Here is a 10,248-nt window from a genome sequence, read left to right as displayed (position 1 = left end):
GGGTCAGAGACTGGGTCAAAGCCCAGTGGTGTCTTCACTGGGGTGGGGCCGAGATGTTAGGTCGCACAAGGGCCGGTGGCATGAGCACTCCTGTGGGCGGGGTGGCCTGAGGCCCGCGCTCAGCCCTCTCTGTGCCCCCTGCCCTGCGCAGGCTGGAAAGCTTAGGTCATCCTGGGCACGTGCAGGGTCAGTGCTGTGGACGCCATGGACCTGGCTGCAGCTCCCGGGGCTGGGGGCCATGTGGTTCGGGAGTCCTACTTGAGGCCAGCTCAGTGTCCCTTCAGTCGCTCTGAGCAATTCGTGCACCTTCCCAAACCCCTTCTTGCCAAACTTGCCAGAGGCAACTCGACGCATCCAACCCAGCTCCACAGGAAAGCATTTAGGACGAGGCAGCGTCTCTCTCCTGGGTTCTGAAAACCCAGCTCGCTGTTCTGTGGAAGCGCAAAGCATGAGAAACGAGGAAAGAGGAAAAATAACCTGATATTGGAGTTCCTAGGAACATAAACAAACCCAGAGAAACGGAAAAAGGCGACGTGAAGACTGATCCTTCCAACCACTGCACTGCATTCGCCGAGTCCCCTTTCCACTTCCCGGCAGTTTCCCGGTCAGGTGCAACCCCCCAGATCTTGCTCTCCACCCCCAGGTGGGAAGGCCCCGCTGCCAGTCCACACTGACTCACTCGCTCTCCTTCAGCACGGCCTCAGTCCTCGACTGCAGGTCTCTCTCGTTCTCCAGCTCCATAAACAGGCGTCTGGACACGGCCTGGAGACGGCCCACAGTGGCCCTGCAGGGGCGAAGGCACAGGCCGGGCGTGTGTCAGGCCTCAGTCACCCAGGGGCCACCCAGGTTCACCTGGCACCCCCTGGCCTCCTCTCCCTCAGGAGGGAAATCTTGGTGCTGGGCTACCTAGCTGGTGGAGTGTGGGGCTGGTGGCAGGCTCTCCACATGCCCACTTTCTGCTAGGCAGGCAGTGCCCACATGGCACAGCCCCAGGAGGAGTGAGGGCTTGGGGAGCCTGCCCTGGACCCTCAGTCGCCTCTGCATGAAGCCCCTGGGGGCAGCAGACGTCCAGGCCTCTGGCCTGGGAAGGACCCAGCACATGTGACAAGCCCCAGGCCCTGGTGTTGGGGCGCCCTGAGTCCCCTCCCTCCCTCCTGCTCCCCTCCTGGGCATCATCCACACAGTGCACATCCAGCACCAGCCCAGCCGCGCTCCTGGAGACCACTTCCCCGGCAGTGGGCAGTTGCCCACGAGAGCGGCACAGCGTGATGCTGGCCGGAGGTCCCGGCTGTGTGGATGCAAGGGGTGGGCTTTGAGCAGCTGGCCAGGTACAGTGGTCACCCCTAGATCCTGGGTGCCACGGTCCAGGAATGAGGCAGGTCAAAACCCCGCAGAGACCTGGGCAGCTCCGTCTGCTCCTTGACCCTCAGGCCCCCTCAGCCCACAGTGACCAGAAGCCCCTCACCCTCCAGGGCCGGGAGGACCTGCTGGTTCCCTTGCCCCTGGCTGCTGGCCCTCTGCTCCCCACGGCTGCACCAGCACCTCCAGGACGGGCACCTGCTGGGGCCTTCCCAGGGCTGGGCTGACCTCGGCAGGCCCTGCAGGCACCCGGTCCCCGGAGGGTGAGGCGAGGCTGGAGCGGCAGCCGTGGAGCCAGCTCTGGGAGTGCCTGTCGGTGAGTGTTGGCGTTTCCAGCGTCCACGGGCCCTCCCACCTGGCAGTGTGGGACCCATGTGGGCCTCTCACCTCTCACCCCGCCCTCAGCTGCCCCGCCACTCTGCCCCAGGCAAGAGTGGCCCGAGGGGCCTTCCCCCAACTGCTGATCCACACAGTCCTGCCTCCCAGAGATCCAGCCCTGGCGCCCTCCAGGCCCCAGCTTTGCCGACCTCACGTGCTTCTGTGTGTGTGTTGTGGCCTCACACTGGGGCTTCTCACTGGCCTGAACGCAGCAGGTGCTTCACGCCCCATTGTGGGTGAACGAATGAGCCTCTGCTCTGACCTCATGCCCAATTCCCTGCCCTCTGTCGAGGGCCACCTACATGTTGCCCGCCTCTCCCTCTGTGGCGATCTCGGCTGCCACAGCCTCCTGCTGCTTGCTGATCAGGTCCTGCCTCTGCCGACAGGCGCGCAGCTCCCCTCTGGAACAGGGAAGCAAGGGTCAGATGATGGTTCCCTGAAACTCCAGCCTCCAAAGTGGCAGTGGGGCCAGGTGAGGCAGAGTCAGACCCCCAGAGCCCCCCTCGCCCAGGTCAGGGGTCTCTCTAACACCTTCCAGTCACACAAGCAGGGTCCTGTCGTCCATTTTTGGAAAACTCTGCCCAGGGGCAACTGTGTGGCTCCCACCCGAAGGTGACATGCTCTTGGGGCCGAGGACAGTGCAGGAGCGGGAGGGAACCTGAGTCTGCATAAACAAGCGTGCTCCTGCCTGTGAAGGGCACGTGGTGGGAGGTCTGGGGCCCACGGGAGGGGACGAGCTGGAGCTCCTCCACCATCTTCCAGAGCGTGGGCCAGGCAGGCCCAGATCACCAGCGGGGCATGGACTGGGTCGGAATCCGGTTCACATGGTAGCTCCTGGGGGCAACTCTGGCCTCAGGTACATACAGTGGAGCAAAGCCCAGAGCATGAGCTCTGGAGGTCACTTTTTTTTTCCCCCCCCCGAGACAGAGCCTTGCTTGTCACCCAGGCTGAGTGCAGTGGCGGGATCTCGGCTCACTACAACCTCTGCCTCCCAGGTTCAAGTGATACTCTTGTCTCAGCGTCCCAAGTAGCTGGGATTACAGGCATGCGCCACCACGCCCGGCTAATTTTTGTATTTTTAGTAGAGATGGGGTTTCACCATGTTTGCCAGGCTGGTCTCAAACTCCTGACCTCAGGTGATCCACCCGCCTCGGCCTCCCGAAGTGCTGGGATTCCAGGCTGAGCCACCGCGCCGGCCATGAAGGTCACTTGGAAGACACACAGGCGCTGCAGGAGCCGAGGAGGGAAACTGTAGTTTCCCTGGGCGAAGTACCCAGGTTAGGTGACCAAGTTATGCAGAAGAACATTTATCTTTTAGTTTTTTTATTTTTAGAGACAGGGTCTTTCCCTGTCGCCCAGGCTTGCTGCAGCCTTGACCTCCTGGGCTCAAGCGATCCTCTGGCCTCAGCCTCCCAAGTAACTGGGACCACAGGCGTGCGCCACCACTCTCAGCTGAATGCTTTTATTTTTTAGGAGACACTGAAATATTTAGGAATGAAGTATCACGTCTGTAATTTGCTTTAAAATAATTTAGCAAAAAAACCCGTAGATATAAAATGCACACACACACAAACACAGAGAAAGAAGCTACAGTGAAAGGTTGACAGTTGGCAGCTCCGGTTGGCGTCGGGGGCGGCGGGACCGCTTGTTACCGCCTTTTCTGTGAGAAGGGGGCTGGGAGTGCTGGGCACCAGCTCTTGAGTGGGGCTTGCAGAACTGCTCCTCCATGGAGACCCTGTGGGACCCTCCCTTGCAGGCCCTCAGGGTGATGACAGGCACAGGACCACCCCTGCTGCACCCGCGTCACGGCCCGGGGCGCGGCAAGAGGCGGAGGTGCAGTGGCCTCAGCCCCAGCTCACCTCATCTTCTCAATGAAAAGCTCCTGCTCCTCATGCATCTTATCCAGGGCGCTCAGGTTCTGTCGCAGGTGAAACGCCTGCATTCTGTCCTCAGCTGTTTTCTTCTTCAATTTATCAGCATCAGTATCTAGTTCTTTCACTGAGCTTAGAATGAAAAGGACACCAGCTACCACCACCCTGGCCGCAGGCTCAGGACTCATTCCTCGGTGTGGCCTGCCGGGGTAGGTGCCTGACGGATCTGCTTCAGGAGGGAGCTGCGGGAGCTACAGCCTGTGGGAGGGAGGAGGCAGCCGCCCTGCTCCCTTCACCCCCCACCCTCTGAGTTACCTGCTGTGTCCTGGGTCCATGTCATCCTCAGCTTCCTGCAGAGGACATCCGATGTCAAACTCCGGATCCTCTAATTCATCTCTTTCTAGAAATCAAGGCAAGAGGTTAAAAAAAAAAAAAAAAAAGTAGATCAAACATTTGTGTCTGAAGTTTTAGGATAAATCTTGTTCTCTTTTTGGGACAGAGTGTAAGGAACCAGACAAGCAGGCACAGGCGGAGGTAAACAGCCTGGGTGACGCAGTGGGATTGCGGCACTGGCGCCCCGAGAGAGAGAGTCAGGGACGTCCATTTTGCAGACCGATGTAAGGGAGCCCGGGCTCAGCACCGCTTGGCTCGTGCCCAGAGAAAGAGTTAAGTTGCTGACCCTGAAGTCAAGGGAGAGCCGGCCGTGCAGCTGTGTGTGTGGGAGCCACCGGACTAAGCAGCCAGGACAGGGCGGACAGCGTGAGAGAAAGCCACTGGTGAGAGCTGCTGCTGAATAAAATCCTTTTTCACCTGCCTACGGCCCCCCGAGGGTTCCCTCCGCTCATCTACCCACTCCCTTTGGACCTCAACATGACATTCGGCGTAGTTGTGAACCTGACACGGAGTCTCTGTCGCCCAGGCTGGAGTGCGGTGGTGCGATCTTGGCTCTCCGAAGCCTTCGCCTCCCAGGTTCACGGGATCCTCCCACCTCAGCCTCCCGAGTAGCTGAGGCTACAGGAGTGTCCCACCACACCCGGCTAACTTTTATATTTTAGTAGAGAGAGGCTTTCCCCGTCATGGCCAGTCTGGTCTTGAACTCCTGACCCCAGCCTCCCCAAGTGCTGGGATGACAGGTGTGGGCCACCACACCTGGCCAGTTTTAGGATAAATCTTGACAAGCTCTAACTTGATGGTTCTCAAAGCAAAATCCAGGGAACCCTGAGAGTCCCTGAGTGTCTTTCAGGGCCTGCGAGGTGAAAACTGTCTTCATGATCACACTCGCACGACATTTGTCTCCTCACTGTCTTCGCATGAGAGGACAGTGGCGTTTTCCAGAGGCTGCGTGTGACAGGTGACGTCACAACAGACAGCTCTCAGACGCCAGCTGTCTTCTGTTAAACCGGACTCTTACGTTACCACCATAGGTTTGTTATTGCTATTTTAAGTGGCTAAGTATTAAAATGGTTTCGGCTTTAATTTTTGATACAGTAAGTACTGAAAGATACAGGCAACATAAACAAATGCTCTCTGGCTCTTCAATAATTTTTAAGAACGTAAAGCGGTTCGCAGACAAAAGAGGCTGAAGGTCACTCTCTCGGAAGATTACAGTGGACTTCTAGCAAAACATGGCAAATGGAACACAGCTTTTCTTCCCTTCATTAAATCTCAGTCAAAATGACGGAAAAGGCAGAAAGCCACAGTTGCAAGTGGGGCAGGAGAAGGAGACGGTGGTGAAGGGCAGGGGGGAGAAGGCCACCCAGCGCCAGGGGACAGGCAGCTGACTCAGCACACTACAGAACCCAAAACGAGGTGGGGAGTGGGGTGGGAGTGGGAAGGAAATGCATTTGCAGATTGCGATGGCCTGCCTGTGCCCAGAACTAGAACCAAATCAACGCACGTCTCAGAAAAATTTCAGATCATCAGAGATTTTTTAAAAAAAGCTTCCAGGAAAAGAAAACAAAAATAGGTCACATTCAAAGGACTGGGATAAAAATGGCATCAGATTTCTCAATACTGATGTTGGAAACTAGAAAACTACGGTCTGCTGCCTTCAACATCTCAGCCACAATTTATCTTTCTTTCAAATAAAGACAATAATATAAGCTCCCTCTTTGAGAGAAAAATGTGAGTGTAAAAGATACCCTCTCACACAAATAAACGGAATTAAAGGGTGACTACGAAGCATATCGTTTGTCTTTCTTGTTGGTGAAACTTGTGCTACTGTGACAGAAGCTTTATTACCATCTTCCAAAAGGGGGGCATTGTCCAAAAGCCCGTCCTCGGAGAGCAGGCTGCCGTCATCCTCCATGCTGGGAGACAGAAATCAGCTACAAAAGATGACCACAAAATATAGATCAATAAAATCGTAGATTAAAAAAACGATGAATTAACACTTTCTCTTAAAGAAGACATTAAGAAAATAAACCACAGATTAGGAAAAAATGTTTGCAGCACACACATTTCTGACACAGGTCTTACATCTGGAACACACGAAGAGCTCCTATCAACCACATAAAGTCCAAACTCCAGTTTAAAAAGTCAAAAGAGGCCAGGCATGGTGGCTCATGCCTGTAATCCCAGCACTTCGGGAGGCCGAGGCAGGTGGATCACCTGAGGTCAGGAGTTCCAGACCAGCCCGGCCAACATGCTGAGGCCACGGTGAGCTGTGATTGCACCACTGCACTCCAGCCTGGGCAACAGAGTAAGACCCCGTCACAAAAGAAAAAAGAAACTGCCCAACAGTATTCCATAGTATCCCTTTACACTCCCACCAGCAAATACAAAATTAAAATAATTAAATACAAAATTAGCCTGGTGTGGTGGCAGGTGCCTACAATCCCAGCTACTCGGGAGGCTGAGGCAGGAGAATCGCTTGAACCCAGGAGGCAGAGGTTGCAGTGAGCTGAGATCGCGCCACTGCACTCCAGCCTGGGGACAAGAGCAAGAATCTGTCTCAAGGAAAAAAAAAAAAAGTCAAAAGATTTGGAATAGCCATAAGAAAAGAGATATACAAATGGCCAATATGCATGTGAAACTCCGTGTGACATCAGCATCTTTAGGGAAATACGAATCAAGCCATAATGAGATACTACTACGTACTGATTAGAACGCCTGAGATCGGCCGGGCGCAGTGGCTCACGCCTGTAATCCCAGCACTTTGGGAGGCCGAGGCGGGCGGATCACAAGGTCAGGAGATTGAGACCATCCTGGCTAACACGGTGAAACCCCCGTCTCTACTAAAAAATAGAAAAAATTAGCCAGCCGTGGTGGTGGGCGCCTGGGGTCCCAGCTACTCGGGAGGCTGAGGCAGGAGAATGGCGTGAACCTGGGAGGCAGAACTTGCAGTGAGCCGAGATCGCGCCACTGCACTCCAGCCTGGGCGACAGAACGAGACTCCGTCTCAAAAAAAAAAATGCCTGAGATCAGAACGCCAACAGTAAGCACTGGCAAGGCTGTGGAGGGGCTGGCATCACCTGTGTTGCTGGTGGGAGTGTAAAGGGATACTGGGAAATACTGTTGGGCAGTTTCTTGTTTCTTTTGTGACAGGGTCTCACTCTGTTGCCCAGGCTGTAGTGCAGCGACTCAATCATAGTTCACTGCAGCCTCAAACTTCTGGGCTCGAGCAATCTTCCTGCCTCAGCTTCACAAGTAGCTAAGACTACATGCATATACCACCATGCCCAGGTAATTTTTAAATTCGTAGTAGAGATTGGGGGGGGGGGGTCTCTCTTTGTTGCCCAGGCTAGTCTTGAACTCCTGGTCTCAGCCACAATTCGCCCACCTCAATCCCAAAGTGCTGGGATTACAAGCTTGAGCCACTACATCTGGCACCGAAACCAATTCTTAAATAATTTCAAAATTATCATTACACTTTGGTTATCACTTTGGGGATGTTAGGAGCTTGCTCGTGTGGAACTCTTGGTACCGAATCTTCTGTGTCCATATGTTGGAACTAAATAATTTCACTCAAGAAACAGGCCGGGCGCAGAGGCTCCTGTCTATAATCCCAGCACTTTGGGAGGCTGAGGTGGGTGGATCCCTTGAGGTCAGGAGTTTGAGACCAGCCTGGCCAACATGGTAAAACCCCGTATCTACTAAAAATACAAAAACTAGCCAGGTATGGTGGCGGGCACCTGTAGTCCCAGCTACATGGGAGGCTGAGGCAGGAGAATTGCTTGAACCCAGGAGGTGGAGGCTGCAGTGAGCTGAGATCGTGCCACTGCATTCTAACTGTCTCAGAAAAAAAGAAACAATGTTTAAATCACAAAATCACAAACTCTTTACTTATTTTTTCTGGTGAGAATCAAATTTAATGTCTAACTTTATTTTAGTTTTTTGAGACGGTTTGACTCTGTTGCCCAGGCTGGAGTGCAGTAGTGCCATCACAGCTCACTGCAGCCTCGAACTCCTGGGCTCAACCGATCCTCCTGCTTCAACCTCCCAAGGAGCTGGGACTACAGGCACGCACCAGCACACCCAGCTGATTTTTGTATTTTCTGTAGAGACAGGGTTTCGCCGTGTTGCCCAGGCTGGTCTCAAACTTTTGGGATCCAGTGATCCACCTGCCTTGGCCTTCTCAAGTGTTGGAATTAGAGGCATGAGCCATTGCGCCCAGACAGTGTCTATTTTCTATTATACCTTAAATATGTGATTGGTTTTAACACCTATTAATCACATCATGCGTGTACCATGATTAATATACAAAAGAGCTAATGTCAAATGCTTACAAATCAGCGGGGCACAGTGGCTCATGCCTGTAATCCCAGCAACATGGGAGCCTGCGCTGGGAGGCTCTCTTGAAGCCAGGAGTTTGAGATCAGCCTGGGAAACACAGTAAGACCTACATCTCTAGAAAAAAAAAAAAGTGCCCAGGGGCGGCGGCTCACACCTGTAATCCCAGCACTTCGGAAGGCCAAGGCGGGTGGATCACAAGGTCAGGAGATTGAGACCATCCTAGCTAACATGGTGAAACCCCGTCTCTATTAAAAATACAAAAAATTAGCCCGGTGTGGTGGCGGGCGCCTGTGGTTCCAACTACTGGGGAGGTTGAGGCAGGAGAATGGTGTGAACTCAGGAGGCGGAGCTTGCAGTGAGCTGAGATCACATCACTGCATCTTAGCAGCCTGGGCGACAGAGACAGACTCCGTCTCAAAAAAAAAAAAAAGTAAAAAAATGTAGCCAGGCGTGGTGGTGCGTATCTGTGGTTCCACCTATTCAGTACGCTGCGGTGGGAGGATCACTTGAGCCCAGGAGGTCAAGGCTGCAATGAGCCGTGATTGTGCCACTGCAGCCCAGCCTGGGTGACAGAGCAAGATCCTGACTCTAAAGTTGTTAAAAAAAAAAAAAAAAAAAAAAAAAAAAGGCTTACAAGTCAACATATCTATCATAGAGACAGACATTTTACATTGGGAATTAGCATTACTATTTCACATTGAAATGAGTAATTCCAGGTGAAATGTACATAAATGTTGACATTATGTATGAGATGCTAAAACTGTAAAATTGTAGAGGGCTGTTTTTCATTGCTTAACTTAGCAATTGCTTCAGAATAATTCACTAAAAATATTTCAGTGCCTAGCAATGTTTCTTGGATGAATTATTAATATATCAATGCCAGCAATTTTTTAAACTTACAAAGAAATAATTGCATTTTAAAGTCCTGAGAGGCAGAATTTCAAGGCATCTTGTAAAATTCCAACAATATTTTTCCCCTTGAAGGAACTGATTAACTTGCTAGTCTTTGAATGGCAGGGTTTTCAGAAGATATTTAGAAAATGGCCAAACCTATTCAGCTCGGTGCTCATGAATTCCCTGTGGCCTCCGTGACCTCATTTTGCTGGACACCCAGTGGGTGACAGTCTTATAGAAGGTGTCCTTGCGCACACACAGTTCCATTTCAGATGATCACACGAAACCACATACACTGAGCATCCGTTAAAGACAGCACTTCCAACAGGCAGTCACCTCTGATCTCTCCTGAGTCCTCACTAACAACAGGGGGTAGATGTACTGTTTTCAGTACATGAATCTACCAGGGCAAGGGCCAGTGGGAGAAACAGGAGCAAAGAGAAGCGGGAGGTGGAGGGATGAGGGTGGCTGTCCCTGCAGACAGAGGCGCTGGCTGACGCTCTGCAGGGGAAGCTGAGAACAAACCCGACGTTGCCACACAGCTGTGAAAGGCTCAGGAATGGGTAGCTTCAGGTGCTCCTCCGGTGGGAGCAGTGGGATCGGGAACCGAGAGACCCAGGAAAGCGCGGAAGTTCCACCATGGTAACGTGGCTGGCCAGTGTGCCGTCATCACACTGAAAACCATCAGAAATGCTGGATAGGACTGTACTTTAATTCTCGTAAAAATGTTGAAGAACAAACCAGGTGAGCTGGCTCACACCTATAATCCTAGCACTTTGGGAAGCCGAGGCGGGTGGATCACTTAAGGTTTGAGACCAGCCTGGCCAACATAGTGAAACCCCATCTCTACTGAAAATACAAAAATTAGCCAGGCGTGATGGCGTGTCCCTGTAACCCCAGCTACTTAGGAGGCTGAGGCAGGAGAATCATTTGAACCCGGGAGGTAGAGGTTGCAGTGAGCTGAAATCATGCCACTGCACTCCAGCCTGGGCAACAGAATGAGACTCAGTCT

At 52.9% G+C, this 10,248-nt stretch overlaps 1 protein-coding gene across 1 annotated transcript in view; it reads right to left on the bottom strand.

Moving 5' to 3' along the window:
- Positions 1-10,248, bottom strand: part of CFAP74 (cilia and flagella associated protein 74) — a 90,807-nt gene that overhangs the window by 71,315 nt on the left and 9,244 nt on the right. Inside the window, exons 2-6 of the mRNA XM_011987251.1 lie at positions 5,850-5,935; positions 3,924-4,008; positions 3,597-3,740; positions 2,040-2,138; positions 680-784 (exon numbers count right to left, since the gene is read on the bottom strand). Coding sequence (XP_011842641.1) covers positions 680-784; positions 2,040-2,138; positions 3,597-3,740; positions 3,924-4,008; positions 5,850-5,916 — 500 coding nt within the window. The 5' untranslated portion in view covers positions 5,917-5,935. The remainder of the gene's footprint in view (positions 1-679; positions 785-2,039; positions 2,139-3,596; positions 3,741-3,923; positions 4,009-5,849; positions 5,936-10,248) is intronic.

Source organism: Mandrillus leucophaeus, unplaced genomic scaffold, assembly GCF_000951045.1.
Source record: "Mandrillus leucophaeus isolate KB7577 unplaced genomic scaffold, Mleu.le_1.0 Scaffold305, whole genome shotgun sequence".
NCBI classification, from domain to species: Eukaryota; Metazoa; Chordata; class Mammalia; order Primates; family Cercopithecidae; genus Mandrillus; species Mandrillus leucophaeus.
Note: the sequence above shows the minus strand (reverse complement) of the source record. Positions and strands in the feature narration are given on the sequence as shown.